The 18,427-nt window shown below is 37.1% G+C and overlaps 1 protein-coding gene across 2 annotated transcripts in view; it reads right to left on the bottom strand.

Moving 5' to 3' along the window:
• Positions 1-213: 213 nt before the first annotated feature.
• CIR1 (corepressor interacting with RBPJ, CIR1) overlaps positions 214-18,427 on the bottom strand; it is a 44,405-nt gene continuing 26,191 nt past the window's right edge. For both annotated transcript variants that reach the window (XM_046019791.1, XM_046019792.1), the window contains exons 8-10: positions 6,767-6,873; positions 5,148-5,233; positions 214-2,768 (exon numbers count right to left, since the gene is read on the bottom strand). In XM_046019791.1, the coding sequence (XP_045875747.1) occupies positions 2,030-2,768; positions 5,148-5,233; positions 6,767-6,873 (932 nt within the window). In that variant the 3' untranslated portion in view covers positions 214-2,029. The remainder of the gene's footprint in view (positions 2,769-5,147; positions 5,234-6,766; positions 6,874-18,427) is intronic.

An 18,427-nucleotide genomic window follows, 5' to 3' on the forward strand; every position in this document is an offset into this window, starting at 1 on the left:
ACGATACAGGAATTTTTCTCACCGTTAGATGGGTAAGAGTATTAGGGTTATTGGGCGTACTTGATAGTTTCTCAGTCTTAACAATGAAGGATAATTAAACCAGAGATTTATAAAAAAAAAATTCTCATGGCCATTTTTTATGGCCACTTAGAAAGTTAAAGTGGATCACACTTTTGTGAAAGTCAAATGAAAAAAGTGTAAGAAATGACAATGTATTTCTTTAATTCACTTTTAATTACAGGATGTATTTCAACATTTCTCTTCATGAACACTGTATTGGTTTAGAAACCCTTTGAGACAGTTAAGTATTTCATAGGTTTTGACATTATAAAAATTATAAAGTCTAAAAAGGCGTAAGATAGAAAATAATCAGTGCAACACTAATGAACTCAAGGTGTAAATTAGCAGTCTTTATCCATTTCAAATGCATGCTTTTTTTTTAAATGAAGGAAAGGGATCTTTGAGGTGCACGGTGAGTTATTACAGAATACTGTAGATGGAATTCAAGTTCCCCCCCTACTTCAAACTCTCTTACAAATCTAAATAATCAAAGGGTTGCTTATGCCTTTCGTTTCTTCTAAACCAGACATTTGTGTGTATATATTTACATGACAAAGACATATATATCAGACTACATAAAGCGATTTAACTTTCAAACATACATTTTACATTTTATGAAATTATGAATTTATGAAATTATGACTGACAACCCTCACAATTATCCAAACTAACCAATATTTGCATTGTACTAAATAACAGATGTTTTTTTCAAATGTGGAACCTTAATAATAGAAATACTTAGTCCATGATGTTTTAGATTTTTTTTTAGAATTGCATGTTACTTATAATTTGTACCAAGAAATCTTTTTTCTGTAACTTTCCTTTACCATATTCTTTGAAGCACAAAGAAAAACTTGCAGCTAAGTTTAAATATGTCTTATATACCTATACTCATGAAATATATTTAATAGCTTATAATAGTTCATTCATGACATTATATAAATGCTTAATCTTTAGAAGTAAAATCCTTAATAGCTGTATGCTAGTAGCAGAAAGGCCACCGGTGGTAGGCAGAATAATGTCCCTCAAAAGAAGTACACGTCCTCATCCTTGGAACTGTGAATATGTTAGGTTACGTGGCAAAGGGGAATTAAGGTTGTAAATAGAATTAGGATTGCCAATCAGTTTAACATAGGGAGTTTCTCTGGTGGCCCAATCTAATCACAAGGGTCCTCAAAATTAGTGCAAGAGAGATGCAGAATATCAAAATGTCAGAGTGATAAGATGTGAGGACTTAACTTTACCCTAACAAGTTCTGAAGATGGAAGAAGGGTCCAGGAGCCAAGGAATGCAGGCAGACTCCAGAAGCTAGAAATAAGCAAGCAAATGGATTTTTTCCCAGAGCTTCCAGGAGGAACCAAACCTGCTGACATTTTGATTTTAACCCAGTGAGATCCATTTCAGATTTCTGATCTCCAGAACTGTACATCTGTGTTGTTTGAAGTCTGAAGTAATTGGCAGCACAGAAAACTAATACGCCCTCCAAACATAAATGGAACAAAACACCTGAAGGGAATTTAAACGTCTTAAGGAAACAGTGATCAAATCTACTACTGAATTCATACTAGAGAATTTCAACAATGATTAAGCTTTGCTTCAAGTAAATTAGAATTTTAAAAGTAATACATTTGAACAGAAAAAAACAACAAAAATTAAATTATACCCATTCAGTGTACTATCATTCATTCTTTTAATGATGTTCAAAACAAAATGTCACAGAGTTATTTATATGGGGTTTTTAACCTAGGGCACAAGAAACATTTATCAACAGAAAATATTTTTACAGCCCCAAAAGAGATTACTTACATATATTTTGCAAAGTTCATTCTTATAGGACTCACGTCGTTTTTGTATCTGATATGACAGTTTTCTGGAATGGAAAATTACAACAGAGCTTTTTTATTAGAAAGACAACAGTATATAATTTAGCCCTTGCCACAGGTATTCAGTAAGGGAGTGGAGATCATTTTTATTCCCAGGTAATTGTCACATACAGTCTCTCTTTATTCTCTCTACTTCTGCTTCGTTCTCTTTGTGTCACCCTAGTATGCTTATCTCCTGGGCTCTCTCTGTGTGCTCTTTCTCCTCTGTATACATCTGTGCCATGGCTCCTGGTGTCCCTTCCATTCCGCTCTTCACTGGGACTTCGCTGTGACCGTTTTCTTATTTCTCTTTGCTTGTAACTACCGTGACTTCTGCTTCTGCTTCTCCTACCCCTCTCATCCCTGCTCTGGCTCCTGCTGCTCCTCTCATTTCTTTCAGATCCTCTCCTCTCTGGGCTCCGGTTATGGCTTCTGGACTTTTTGTCAGAATCAGAATGGCTCCATTTGCTATGCTCCCTAGAACTTTCTTGTTTTAAAAACCTAGGCTTTTCCTTGGCCTTTTCTTTGTTATGGTGACTGCTAGAAAGTTCTTCATGAAGTTTTCTCTTCTTAGACTTGTCCTTCTCTTCACAATCACTGTTGTTATTCCCTGAACACTTATTTTTCTTTCTTTTCTTCTTTTGTATTTTCTTTTCTTTGTTGTCACTCTCACTGCTGCTTTCTGAAGTCTCACTGGAGGAGGAAGAGGAGGGGGAGGAGGAGGACGAAGAGGAGGAGGGGGACCTATTTTTATGTTTTTTGTGTTTACTTCTGCTCTTCTGAAGCTTTTTCTTTTTTCTATCTTTTTTCTTTTTCTTTTTTTTCTTCTCAAGCCGGTCCAATTTCCTGTTATTGGAAAAATAGTAACATACTATGTAAAAATAGTCCTTTGTTGACAAAAATAAAGTTTTAAATAGGCAATATATTTTCCTTGACACTACTGAAAATGGTATTCAAATATAAATGGATTCTTTATTAAATGACAATTTTCTTTTAAATTATTCAAGTCACACATAAAATTAAATACATTAAGCCAATTCTTTCACTATACTTTCTCCAATAGTAATGACTATTAAAAAAAATTCTTACTGAATCAGAATTTGAAATTATATAGCACTCTAAACAAAGTCATCCTGACCTCAAGGAAGCTTTATAACATTAGTTACATGCTAATGTAAACTCAAATATGTAGCTATAATCAAATGAAAATTAATGATCCGTATTTATTATTAATATTATTATTATTATTATTATTTTTTACATTATATGATTCCGTTTATATGGATTTTTAAATAGACTTTTTTTTTTCCATTTTATTTATTTTTTCAGCGTAACAGTATTCATTCTTTTTGCACAACACCCAGTGCTCCATGCAAAACGTGCCCTCCCCATTACCCACCACCTGTTCCCCCAACCTCCCACCCTTGACCCTTCAAAACCCTCAGGTTGCCCCAACCTCCCACCCCTGACCCTTCAAAACCCTCAGGTTGTTTTTCAGAGTCCATAGTCTCTTATGGTTCGCCTCCCCTCCCCAATGTCCATAGCCCACTCCCCCTCTCCCAATCCCACCTCCCCCCAGGAACCCCCAGTTTGTTTTGTGAGATTAAGAGTCATTTATGGTTGGTGCAACCACTCTGGAAAACAACATGGAGGTTCCTCAAAATGTTGAAAATAGAACTACCCTATGACCCAGCAATTGCACTACTGGGTATTTACCCTAAGGATACAAACATAGTGATCCGAAGGGGCACGTGTACCCGAATGTTTATAGCAGCAATGTCTACAATAGCCAGACTATGGAAAGAACCTAGATGTCCATCAACAGATGAATGGATAAAGAAGATGTGGTATATATACACAATGGAATACTATGCAGCCATCAAAAGAAATGAAATCTTGCCATTTGCGACGACGTGGATGGAACTAGAGCGTATCATGCTTAGTGAAATATTATTTTTTAAGATTTTATTTATTTTGACAGAGAGAGACTAAAAGATTTGGAGAACACTGATGATGAATTCTTTCATCTTTTTTTTTAAGGTTTTATTTATTTATTTGGCAGAGAGACAGCGAGAGAGGGAACACAAGCAGTGGGAGAGCAAGAGGGAAAAGCAGGTTTCCCATAGAGCAGGGAGCCCGACGTAGGGCTAGATCCCGGGACTCTGAGATCATGACCTGAGACGAAGGCAGACACTTAACTACTGAGCCACTCAGGCGCCCCATGATATGTGCTATTTTAAAGTAGGGAAATACTAATCAATATTATATTATCAAAATTGAAGGCCATATTCTCCAGAAATTCTAAAAAAGAATACACTTTCAAGTTTTTTGTATTCTTTTGTTATATAATCACATACTAGTTTTCAACAACTGTTTAGATTTAAAAATTAATTAAATTAAGACAATTTTAGGGGCACCTGGGTAGCTCAGTTGTTAAGCGTCTGCCTTCAGCTCAGGTCATGATCCTAGGGTCCTGGGATTGAGCCCTACATTGGGCTCTGGGCTCAGCGGGAAGCCTGCTTTTCCCTCTCCCATTCCCCCTGTCTGTGTTCCCTCTCTCGCTGTGTCTCTGTCAAATAAATAAATAAAATCTTAAAAAAAAAATTAAGACAATTTTATTAAGGCATTCTGAATTTCTAAAGAGTATTTCACATTCCGAGAAGAGTAACTTGTTTATGTGTTTGAGTTACTCTGAAATAAAAACGTCTTCACTGAAGGTTCTGTCCAGCCATTCTCAAAATCCCCAAGCTGAAACATCATGAGCTCCCTCTATTGGACTCAGCAAACATTTCTTGGATTCTTTAATCCAGAGGTAGTCTGTTTAATTTCATATTTACGTTAAATTTACATTTTTCAGCATTCCTCATAAAATCTTACAAAAAGAATAACATATGGCTCACAGTGTTTTATGGGAACAAACTGTGTGCAAAGATATATAAAAAATCTATTATGAAAAGTAACACCTACAAATACAGCTATTTCCAAACTAAATGTTCTAGAAAGTACAATGATTTTGTGCCATAATCTGAGTATATAATTTTATACTCATTTTCATATTATTGAAAGAAAGACAAAATTGTATTACTATAGCTGAAGAGCAAATCAGTAGATGTGATGCATGGTTTAAAGTAGCTTCGTAAGCTCTTAGGATCAAAGTTAAATATGATACTAAGATAAATACAGGAAAAAATAGTTGAATCCATTAAATATACACTTTTTAATTACCTGAGAAGTTTCTGTTTTTGTTTGGTTGTCAGTGACTTTAAAAATTCGACTTCTGGATCTTCTTCACCTTCACTTGCAACATATTCCTGAATCAACAAAGACATCAATAAATTGCTAGACTGCAAAACAAATTCGTTATCAGATGGGAAAGAAAACATTTATAAATAAAAATTTTGTGTCAGGGACATACTATAGATGAGTATGACATCCTGGATTGGGAAGTAGGTGGTGGGGGACTAAAAATTTTTTGTAGTCTGCCTGCCAAGGAGGATCATAGTACACTAAGAGGTGAAGATAACTGCTTTGTCAGCATTAACAAACTTTATCAGGAAGAGGAAGAGAGAAAACAGGTAAAACACAGATTTATAGCATTGCTCCTACTCTCCATCTCTTGAGTTTGAATTTAAACACTTAAGCATTTAAATACTTTATTTTTAACTTAGTGAAATGTTAAAACCAAGAAGATCATGAACTTTATTTACTATTTATTTATTATTATTTTTAAAGATTTTATTTATTTATTTGACAGAGAGAGGGCGAGCACAAGCAAGGCGAGTGGCAGAGGGAGAGGGAGAAGCAGGTTCCCCACTGAGCAGGGAGCCTGATGGGTGCTGGATTCCAAGACCCTGAGTTCATGACCTAAGTTGAGGGAGACTCTTTTTTTTTTTTTTTTAAAGATTTTATTTATTTATTTGACAGAGAGAGATCCCAAGTAGGCAGAGAGGCAGGCAGAGAGAGAGGAGGAAGCAGGCTCCCCACGGAGCAGAGAGCCCGATGCGGGGCTCGATCCCAGGACCCTGAGATCATGACCTGAGCCGAAGGCAGCGGCTTAATCCACTGAGCCACCCAGGCGCCCCTTGAGGGAGACTCTTAACTGACTAAGCCTCCCAGGCGTTCCTGATCATGAACTTTATAAGAAAGTCAAAACATCCACAATTTTAGCCTTTATAAATTCAACAGTACATTATCAAGTATATACCAATGTATCAACAGTACAGATACATGATTATATAGGTTATATGAGTAGTCCCTAGCAGTGTTTGGAAAGTAATGTGCCTCTTTTCAGAGTACCACAAGTTTATGCCAATGGGAGTCTGAGTTTTAGTGTCAGTTCTGTCTCTAAACAACCACATGAGCCACAAAGGCAATCACTTCTCTGGGCTCCAGTTTCTTCATTAAATAAAATAATTTGCGGTTAGGATATCTACAACCTAGCAACCATTTTTCTGGATCTACGTACAGTTTAATAAATTTAAAATATTTTCTATAATTTTTAGGAGTTTTCTTCCACACACAACTTCTCATTGGTTCTATTTAATTTAAGTTAGCAGAGAGGGTAAAAAAAAAAAAACACACACAACACCTCATCACCAGTTCGTAGAGATTTTATCCACATAAACCTGGAGCAGTTTCATTTATTAAAATATAGGTTTAAAAACAATTTCTCATTTAGGTTAAAATAATAAAGAATCAAAATCAAAATACATTTTAGGCATTTTCTTTGCTCTATCTTGCTTTCCTATGGATATATGCATATTGGAAAACATTAAGTAGCAATTCACAAGCAATCACATTTAGATTTATAGACATTTTCAGCTTACCGATAAAAAGATCATTACCTGTGATGGATCATTTGCGGTCAAGTTTCTCCCCAGTACATTTCGTTTCAGTGCAAACCCACTGTTTCTCATCTCCGCTATTAGCTCTGAGGGGTGCATCGATGGCCCTGTTCACAAAAATCGCAGTTTGAATGTATCATTTAGATCTCTCTACCTTTTTTGGACTCCACAGTAGGAATGCAGTTGAAGCTTTGTTAAGTAAAATCACAGCTAAATCAACTCAATAATCTTCTGCTGAGCAAATAATCAGATATGATTTTCTAAAACAGCAGTCTGAAGATTCAGAATAGAAAATAATTGCATTTTTCTTTACGTGCTAGGGGATTCTCTTCTTATGTAACTTTGTCACATTGAAAAAGCTACATTTAGATGTTATCTGCTTGGCAGTTTTTACTATAAAATCAAAGAAAAATGATAAAAAAATGCAATTAAACTTTAATAGTTATTCTCGCAGCAAGAATTCAATTTTAAAAAGATACTTTTAAAGATACCTGAGCAATTTATTATTCTAGTTTCCAATTCAAAATTCCTTATTTATCAAACACCAACACTGAACACATTGCCATGTGGCTGCTAATTATCCACAGAACACACACACAACCAAACACGTATGCATGCATGCACACAACATGCACACTATAGGTCACTATTAAGCACTTTTGTTAATCTCCCATATATACACTCAGAGTATGAAATGTCTAGTTATCAGTTTGGGATTGGTGACAAACAATTTTAGGCTGGCTACAGGTGTGTGTCTGTATGTGTTATATTTTTCACAAACTGCTGTTTCCATTTTCACAAAATCCCAAATTGGAAAACAAACTTCTTTTTGATCACATATATATACTAAAGATAAATAATATGGACCAAAGATAGATACAATTAAAAAATGGTTTTAAAAATGTCTGTGATTTCCCCACAAACACTATGTTTACCATATGGAAGGAGAGACCCTCTCCTCTTTCTTTCAAATTATTTCAATTTCATTTTGTTTTCCCTGCTGGTAGCACATTAAGGACAACATTTCACGAAGCTATGTAAAGTTTCTAGCCTAAATTATTTATACTGTCTTAAATGAGATACCCTGGGTAATCTATCCGGAATATAAGGAAGAATAAGGCGGTTCCTGCCAACAAGGAATTCATAAGGGGGGGTGGGGGATAGAAAAACTTCAAAAACCAGATTCTCTAGTTGTTTTTTTTTTTTTTTAAGATTTTATTTATCCATCTGACAGAGAAAGAGATCACAAGTAAGTAGAGAGAGAGGGTGAAGCAGGCTCCCTGATAAGTAGGGAGCCTCATGACAGGCTTGATCCCAGGACCCTGAGACTATGACCTGAGCCGAAGGCAGAGGCTCAACCCACTGAGCCACCCAGGTGCCCCACAGATTCTCTAGTTGTTGTTGTTTTTTTAAGATTTTATTTATTTGACAGACACAGATCACAAGTAGGCAGAGAAGCAGGCAGAGAGAGAGGAAGGGAAGCAGGCTGCCTGCTTGATCCCACCTGGGATCAAGACTTGAGCCGAAGGCAGATGCTTAATGACTGAGCCACCCAGGCACCCCGATTCTCTAGTTTTTTAGTAAATACTTATCTATTTTTCTTTTCACTGCTTTATTGGTTTTTTACTAGTTATTTGCACGTTCACCTACATGTTACCATGGAAAACAAAAGACAATAAAATTCAAATCTGTTCACTTGTCAGTAGCATCTCTGGCTAAAAAATTTGGCTGGAAAAGATCAGGTGTATGTTAGTATCTTTTATTAGGATCTATAGGCTTTACCATTCATTCTATTCATATTATCAAGAACAACTGAAAGTAGGAACATAATTTTATAAAGTAGAAAATGTGCTTTCTGAACTGTCAAAGCTACATTTCCTGGTTAACAACTTTTTTTTGATGTCAAATGAATTCAGCAAGCAATCATGCTAAAACTTAGGTTAAAAACTACTCCAGTAAAGGGCCAAAGAGCTTGGCCATTATGATGAGAGGTTACTAACTTATCAAAAGATGTGTAATTTTAACAAGAAGTTTTTTTTGTTTTTTTTTTTAAATCTTTAAAACAGACAGACAGAGATCACAAGTAGGCAGAGAGGCAGGCAGAGAGGGGAGGGGAAGCAGGCTCCCCGCTGAACAGGGAGCCTGACATGGGACTCAATCCCAGGACCCTGGGATCATGACCTGAGCCGAAGGCAGAGGCTTTAACCCACTGAGTCACCCAGGTGCCCCTTAACAAGAAGTTTTTAAAAAACTTAACTGAGCCACCCAGGCGCCCCAAGATTTTATTTATTTGACAGAGAGAGACACAGCAAGAAAGGGAACACAAGCAGGGAAGAGAAGCAGGCTTCCCACTGAGCAGGGAGGCGGATGCGGGCTTGATTCCAGGACCTGGGGATCATGACCTGAGCCGAAGGCAACTGCTTAATGAGTGAGCCACCCAGGTGCCCCTCATATATATTTTTCAATAATACAATATGATTTTTTTTTTTTGTCTAACTATGTTCAATGGAGCAAACTAGAAGGAGAAATCACTGTGGGAAACATTAATCTAGAGGAGTAGATAGCTTATACGCTCTTATATTTAAACTATTTCCCAATACAGCCTTTTCCTTAATGCTGGCAACATATTTTGTTTTTTCTTTAGCTGACATATTTTATTTTATTTATTTTTAAATATTTTTATTTAAATTCAATTAATTAACATATAATGTATTATTAGTTTCAGAGGTAGAGGTCAGTAATTCATCAGTTTTATATAATACCCTGTACTCATTACATCAAGTGCCTTCCTTAATGTCCCTCACCCAGTTACCCATACCCTCACCCCCCCTTTCATATATTCTTATACTTAAACCTTCTACCATCAAAAGTTCCAGGTTTAAAAGATGTGACAAGTCAGGTTTAAATAAGATATATTTAGCAAGATACCTTTATCCTTTCCTGTTGTGACAGTGGCTATGAAGAGTTAAACTGACAGAAATGACTCCAGCTCTCTGAGAACTCAAAATTTAGTTGATATAACAGATTACATAGATATGTTGAAAAAACAGATTTTACAAATATACTCAATATGCAAAATGACTACTTTCATGTATAGTGCCTTAATAATTTAAATTACAACTGGATTTGGGACTCAGGAATGTTTGGTTTGCTCTTAGATTTGCTATGGTTGAAGAATTCTTGAGAATTCAGGAAAAGGGCTTTTGTTTTAAAATGTCAATTTGTGAAGGCTCTTTTCTACAGTACTTCAGTCAGGCTAGGTTAAACCTCTAGAGCATGAAAACCAATGCGGGAACTTAGAAAAGCAGATCCACTGACGAAACTGTTTCAACATTCACTGATTCTGCAAACCTGCTGTGATACTGATTGTGACTTTGGTATTCAGATCCATGTCCCAATTAGACCTAGACTATTTTCTACTAGAAAAATACCTTGAAGTCAGTGTCTCAGGTAAAAAAATCCCAGAAGGTGAATTGTTATAGAAAATCATGTTTATAAAAGGCCTAATCTATTCATTTAGAGCATTCCTTTTTATAGAACTAAGCAAAAGTAATGGAAGGTAAAAAATATTCCATAGAAAAACAGATGTTTTATCAGAGAATAATATAGACAGTCAAAAGTTCTGGCTATGAGAAAGGCCACATCACTGACTTCACAATTAGACATCAGTCCCAAGTGACTCCCATAAACGGCACAGGAGAGAGCTAAATGCTTTGGGTTTCACTGCTAGCACTAGATCCGTCTACTCTTCCCAAGGACAGATGCATCTTCCTTTCAAACGAAACATTCTACAGTTTCATGGTATTCGGCGGGAGAAGGGAGGGCCCTGAACTGTGCGTTAGGTAAGGTAGTATTACAAATGCCTTTTACTCCTTCCCCTAAATTTAACACATTAATTTATGGGATGTTACTGTTTGCTGAAAGTGTCTGCTATTCCTAAAGTGAATATAGTTTTGTTTGCTATTAATGTGGTGATGGGGACCTGGGTGGCACAGTCAGTTGAGCTCCGGACTCTTGGCTTCCACCTGGGTGGTGACCTCAGTGCAGTCAACTTCCTGTGTTGGACTCAGGCTCAGCGCAGAGTCAGCTTGGGATTTCCTCTCCCTCTGTGCCTCATGCTGGTGCTCTCTCTACAGTAAATATTAAAAATAAATAAATAAATGAAGTGGTGGGGTGCCAAGGTGGCTCAGTCAGGAATAAGTGTCTGTTGATTTCGGCTCAGGTCTTGATCTCGGGGTTGTGAGATAGAGCCCTGTGTCAGGCTCTGTGCTGAGCATGGAGTCTGCTCCAGGTTCTCTCTCCCTCTCCCTTCCTCCCCCTCTGCACTCCCCCCTGCTCACTTCATTCTCTAAAATTTATAAATAAAATCTTAAAAAAATAAAGTAATGATTAATATTTTCCTTCTCATTGTGGATTTTAACTTTATACAGTGAAAATCTTCAAACCTAGCGAGAATAATGTAATAAATCCTATGTACTCCTTACAGAGCTTCAACAATTATCAGTGTTTTGTCATTCTTATCACTTCTAACACCTTTTTTTTTTAAGATTTTATTTATTTATTTGAGAGAGAGAAGCAAGCATAGCAGGGGGAGAGGCGAGGGAGAGAGAAAGGGAAAAACAGATTCTCTGGTGAGCAGGGAGCCCAATGCGGGACTTGATCCCAGGACCCCAGGATCATGACCTGAGCTGAAGGCAGAGGCTTCAGTCACCCAGGTGCCCATCCTTTCTTTCTTTTTTGACAGAGTTACTGACAGAGATTTGATAAACCTAGATTTTATTTCATAGAGATAAAATCTTAGGTATCACTTTGGTATTTAATCACTAATAAACAGGGAGTATTTCTTAAAAACAAAACCCTAACAACACCTTTGCTACACCTGTCCATACTGACATTTTGAAAATATCATCTGATACCCAGTTAACATTCAGGTTGTCTCAGGAGTATTTTCACAGTTGGGTCTGTCCAGATTAGGATCCAAACAAGGTCCACACACAGCATCTAGTTCATGTATCTCTGAAATCTCTCTCTTTTTAAACTGAGGTGTAAGTGACACAGTGCTCGCTTCGGCAGCACATATACGAAAATGAGGTGTGAAGTGACATATACCTTAAGTCTGTTTTAATCTAATAGAAATTTAATATAATAGAAAGCCACCCCCACCCCCTACCTGCTTTCATTTGCTGAGAGAATGGGGTCATTTGTCCTATAAATTTCCCATATTCTGGACAGTGAAGTCATTTAATTTTCTTCTAGTCACTGTATTTCCATAAGCTGGTAGTAAGATCTAGATGCTTATTAAATTATTCTGGCACTTTATACCATATACTTTGGAGGAATACACAGAAAATCTTCTTAAATTTAGATTTAGAAAAATGACACTTGAAACAAACATATTTCCGGCTAATGAACTAGACTAAGGAAAAAGTCTGAGACTTCAACCCACTATGTTTGCTGTTATCACGTAGTCATAGTGACAGTGGTAAACCTTAAAAATATGTGTTTTAAAATAAATCCCAAACATTATCACGAATAAAATATATTATGATTCTTATTTCCATGAAATTACAACCTTCTTTCTTTCCTAAAATTAAACTGTCTAGTAAAAAAGCCACTCCCTGTTACTAAATGTACAAAGGACAAACAGAGACACTAGTTATAGTACACGATTGAGAGGGAGATCTGGGCTAGTGGGAATTATCAAGAATTTTATATATGATTTCTAGTATTACCTAACCCTTTGGCTTTTAAGAAAGCTTATAGAAAGTTATCTTAAAAAAAGGCTGAAAAAGGGGACACAGTAGGAACATGCAGCACAAGTCCCAGGGAAAAAGTGAACAAAGCTATTAATAAAGTGTGTGGGTGATTTTTATTTATATAGATGAGAATGTTTTATGTATGATTTTCTAAAGGTTATGCAAGAACCAATTGTACTGAATTGCAGTAAAACTGCTCCATACTGGGAATTTTCCTGACACACTGCCAGTTCAGCTTAGTGGAGGCTGGAAACAATAGGGTTTCTTATTGCCCTTATCCCAAGTTCATACTGAAGATAGCTAATTTGATCTATATTAAAACATACAATGTAAAAGAAAAATTAAACATTTCATTTTAGTCTGTGTGTCTAGAAAATACACAAAAACAAGGAAAAATAAAACCTCTCTTATTATATGCCAGTAAAGAACACTATTTATTAAAAAAAAATCTTTCCTTAACAGAATAGTTAAAAATATGACTTACATTTGATTATATCTTCAACTTAAGTTACATGAAAATATTTTAGTGATGATACCTCCAGTGATAATAAAGTGAATTCATAGTCCATAGAAGACTAAGAAAACTAATTTGTGCTATGATGAACATGAAGTATTAGAAGTTAGCACCATGGGCGCCTGGGTGGCTCAGTGGGTTAAGCCTCTGCCTTCAGCTCAGGTCATGATCTCAGGGTCCTGGGATCGAGTCCCACATCGGGCTCTCTGCTCAGCGGGGAGCCTGCTTCCTCCTCTCTCTCTCTCTCTGCCTGCCTCTCTGCCTACTTGTGATCTCTCTCTGTCAAATAAATAAATAAAAATCTTAAAAAAAAAAAAAAAGAAGTTATCACCATGTTTTAATTAAATTTTAAGACTATGAATGTTCCTAAGAATGAGAGCTCTTGAGAATTATTTATCCATGAACCTCAAAAACATTATGTTGAGTCAAAGAAATTAGACACAAAAAATACATCTGATTCCATTTATATGAAGTTCATGAACAGGTGAAAGTAACATATGAGATTAAAAATTAGAAGAGCAGTTGTGGGTGGAGGAGGCTGACTGGCAAGGGACAGAAGGGTATTTTCTAGGCTTTGGCAATACTGTGCTCTTGTCAGAGACATTTGTTACATAGAACTGTCAGACTCAAACTCTACACTTAAGAAGCAGAGCATTTTATTATTTATTTATTCTTATAAGATTTTATTTATTTATTTGACAGAGAGAAACACAGCGAGAGAAGGACTACAAGCACAGGGAGTGGGATAGGGAGAAGCAGGCTCCCTGCTGAGCAGGGAGCCCGAAGCGGGGCTTGATCCCAGGACTCTGGGATCATGACCTGAGCTGAAGGCAGATGCTTAATGACTGAGCCACCCTGGCGCCCCAAGAAGCAGTGCATTTTAAAGAAAGTTATACAAGAGGGGCGCCTGGGTGGCTCAGTTGGTTAAGCCACTGCCTTCAGCTCAGGTCATGATCCCAGAGTCCTGGGATCTAGTCCCGCATCAGGCTACCTGCTCCATGTGGAGTCTGCTCCCTCTGACCTTTTCCCCTCTCATGCTCTCTCTCACTGTCTCTCTCTCAAATAAATAAATAAAATATTTAAAAAAAAGTTATACATGGTATTTTAAACCAGTCAAGAGTAAATACTCAATGACCATGTTATTATAGACTCTCACTACATTTCTATATTACATCTCTAACTATAGAGAGAGCCTGCCACAGGAAATTTCAACTAATGCATCCCTACTATATAATACAGAAAGTGATTTATTATTTTTTTTTGTAAAGATTTTATTTATTTGACAGAGACAGAGACACCGAGAGCAGGAACACAAGCAGGGGGAGTGGGAGAGGGAAAGCAGGCTTCCCGCTGAGCAGGGAGCCCAACGTGGGGCTTGATCCCGGAGCCCTGGGATCATGACCTGAGCCGAAGGCAGATGCTTAATGACCCAGCCATCCAGCTGCTCCAGAAAGTGATTTTAAAAATCAGTATGTATTAATGAGAGATTATTTTATTTCAATAGGCCTCTTAGCAATAGAGAATGGAGAACTCAGTTTTTGCCTTCAAGCTTATAATCTTTTGGGGAACACCAGTTCATATCAAATAACAGGTAAAATATTGTAAATCTGTGTTATGAGTTACATTCAGAAAAGATGATAAACAATTATGTAAACTGTACAAGGCACTGGGATACAAAGGTAAGCAAGATACAGTCCCTAATTCAGAAAAGCTTAGACTTTACAGGAAAGAACAAGAAACTGAGTTTGGTTTTCAAACTCTCATACGAATTAGGAAAAGGTAAAAAGTAGGACATTCTAAGTGAGTGGAACATGATGAAGGTTGTTAACTTCATTAAGTTTGATTTGCGTAGCAGAATTAACATTTACTAGGTGGACTACATTTCATTCATTTTCCTTTTCCAGGTAATCACTAGTTAACTTCCTTTACTTGAAGATGGCAGACCTTGAGTAGATAGAATGATGTTAATAGGAAGAATCATGTAAAAGAGAGTTATGACTTTGATCTGAGAATCTTAATACACTTTGGAGATTATGGAAAGCACAGCCCCCACTGCCCCACATATGCCTTTACACAGCAGTCATTTACTGATAGAACAGGATTACAATTAATTTGTTAATGTCAATGGACTTTCAAGACCTAGTCACAGTAACAACAAATTTAAGCACTGAATTACAATTAGTACTTATAAGTAGTAAGAAATGCTTAACCATTGGTAATCACTTAAAATAGCCAAAATTTAAAGTATTAGTCAAGAGCACTGGGCACCTGCATGGCTCAGATGGTTAAGCATCTGCCTTTGGCTCAGGTCATGATATCAGGGTCCTGGGATGGAGTCCCACATTGGGCTCCCTCCCTGCTCAGTGGGGAGCCTACTTCTCTTTCTCCCTCTACTACTTTCTCTTGCTCTGTCAAATAAAATCTTTAAAAAAAAAAAAAAAAAAAAAAAGCACCCTTTTGACTTTTGAAGCACCATGACTTAAAAGTTTTACTGAATTATCTCTTCAATAAGTCAGTATTTCTTTTCAGCTAATTAGGTTCCACCTGCATTAAAAAAAAAAAAAAAAATTGGTTCCTGACTGATCAACTACATAAAGGAGAGAAATGGTGCCTAACTTCACTTCTTTATTTTGATGTCAATCCTTTATTTATTAGTTTTTAATATCTGCCTACTTTAGGAGTTTAGCTCTTTTTTTTTTTTTTAAGTAGGCTCCATACCCAGTGTGGGCTTGAACTCATGACCCTGAGAATTGCCATGTTCTACTAACTGAGCCAGCCAGGTATTCCCAGAAGCTTAGCTTTAATAAGATTCTGGTAACACAAACATTTTTTCTGCAGTAGAATTAGGTTGGAGAATTAAACAAGCAGAAGGCAGAAGATGTAGGTCTATCTTAGTAGCTATGCTGGTAGGACTCAACTTCTTCAAGGAGTTGCATAAGGTAACTCTGTAACAGATTCAGGGAGATCTGCTAGATGGGCAACTGAGTTTATCATCTTTCTTTCTACAGAAAGTCCCTCTAGCATGCCTCCTAGGTATCTTTCTGACAAAGCTTATGATCAATTATTTTGTGAAATTTCCCAAACACATTCTCAGGTGGCAAGATGTTTTCAACATAAGAAGTTGATGAAGGGGCACCTGGGTGGTGCAGTCAGCTGGATGTCTAACTCTTGGTTTTGGCTCAGGTGGTGATCTCAGGGTCATTGGACTGAGCCCCACATTGGGCTCAATGTGGAGTTGGCCTGGGTTACTCTCTTAACCTCTGCCCCTCCTACCTGCTCTTTCCTGTGTGCATGCTCATGCTCTCTCTCTCTCTCTCTCGCTCTCTCTCAAATAAATGAATAAGGGGCACCTGGGTGGCTCAGTCGTTAAGCGTCTGCTTTCTGCTCAGGTCATGATCCCAGGGTCCTGGGATCAAGCCCTGCAATGGGCTCCCTGCTCAGCGGGAAGCCTGCTTCTCTCTCTTCCACTCCCCCTGCTTGAATTCCCTCTCTTGCTGTCTCTCTCCCTCTCTGTCAAATAAATAAATAAAATCTTTAAAAAATCAATCAACCAATCTTTTTTTAAAAAGGCTGATGAAAAGACGAAGAGCAGCATATGGAAGCTCTGTTGCAGAAAACTTCTATTAGTGCTATGGTTTAGTGTAACATTCTTCAAGGAAATTAAATCAAGAGTTAGGGAAAATTAGGTAAGGAACAGAGCATTCATAGGCAAATTTCTGTAATAAGTGTAATATGTTACATATAATAATATGTTCCTCAATTTAAGCTATTTATTCATTTTCATATTGAATGAAACACACTAAAAACCATGGAGTAGACAGAACTCAGAGAGACCTGTGAAACATACCTACCTAACATCATTTTAGCCATTTGCGGTATGAATGGTTCTGAGACTTGGAAATTATATAGAAAAAGAAATTTTGTATTTGTCAAACCATTCAGTGGCACTCTTTTGAATTTGAAATTTACTTTCATTAAGAATGTGAAATTTGCCATATTATATGCAGTTCTAAATATTTTTAAAATTATAACTAAGTTAAAAACAATGGCAGAACTTTAAATATATAGCAACTGAAGCCTAAAAAAACAAAAGTCAAATAATTAGTACAATATGAAACTAATGTTAACAAATCTGGGCTCAATGTTTATTCACTATTATGCTGCTTTAACAACGTTTAGACTTTGGTATAATATATGAAGAGCTTGAAAGTCCTCCCATCCTTACAACAACAAAGAGCTGAAAAAAACTGAAAATCAACAAATCTTCTTAGAGGTATTAGAGAATTGAGGCCACAGGGTAAAACACTGCTTCCAAAACAGGAGAGACAGGCAATACAGAGAATCACAGTTCAACAGGATCAGAAACCACCAGTGGAGTCTGCAACTACTAGAATCCTTAAAAGAATAATATACTATTGTTGGACTGAGCATGGACTAGCCTGAGAACTAAAAACACTTTAATGAGTTTTAATTCCAGGAGCCTCACCAGGTTCTCACTGTGAATATAGTCCCCTTGTACTTACCTTCCAATGGTATGAACGGAAAAGTAACCATTTTGAAATATGTCCAGAGTATTTTGTTATCCTGAACATATGCTTATTCTCAAGGGAGACTATTTTACCAAAGCCTAACCTACATGGAAAAAAAAGAAGCTGTGAAGTAGGGAAAAAAGCCTGAGAAGCACCTGTGAAGGTTATAGCCCAGGAGCATAGGCTCACTAAAAGAGTAAGACTCAGGGGGCACCTGGGTGGCTCAGGTGGGTTAAAGCCTCTGCCTTCAGCTCAGGTCATGGTCTCAGGGTCCTGGGATTGAGCCCCGCATCGGGCTCTCTGCTAGGCAGGGAGCCTGCTTCCCCCACTCTCTCTGCCTGCCTCTCTGCCTACTTGTGATCTCTGTCTATCAAATAAACAAATAAAATCTAAAAAAAAAAAAAAAAGAGTGAAACTCAGGAGTGCGTGGCTGCCTCGGAGGAGACCTCGATCTTGGGTCATGAGTTTGAGCCCCATGGTGGGTGTAGCAATTACTTAAATAAATAAATAAAAATAAACCTTAAAAAGGCAAAGAATGAGGCTTAGTCATAGGGTTATAGAATGATTCCCCTCCCCCTATACATTATCACCATATCAATAGTGCTCCTGTAAAGGATACCTGTAGAGGAGATTACAACTGAAGCAAGGCTCAGGCTCTTATATAGAAGCAGTCTGTAGGGAAACCAAAAGATAACGGGGGAAACAAAAACAAAGACACCAGAGGAAATTTAAGACCCTGACATCTACATCTACAACAAATTGTAAATACAACCTAGCTTCTAGCCAGATAAACATAAGACCTCACACTAAAGACCTATTTACCTCAGTTTCATCTACGTGATACTACATCATGTCCAGCTTT

Source organism: Meles meles, chromosome 9 (genome assembly GCF_922984935.1).
Source record: "Meles meles chromosome 9, mMelMel3.1 paternal haplotype, whole genome shotgun sequence".
NCBI classification, from domain to species: Eukaryota; Metazoa; Chordata; class Mammalia; order Carnivora; family Mustelidae; genus Meles; species Meles meles.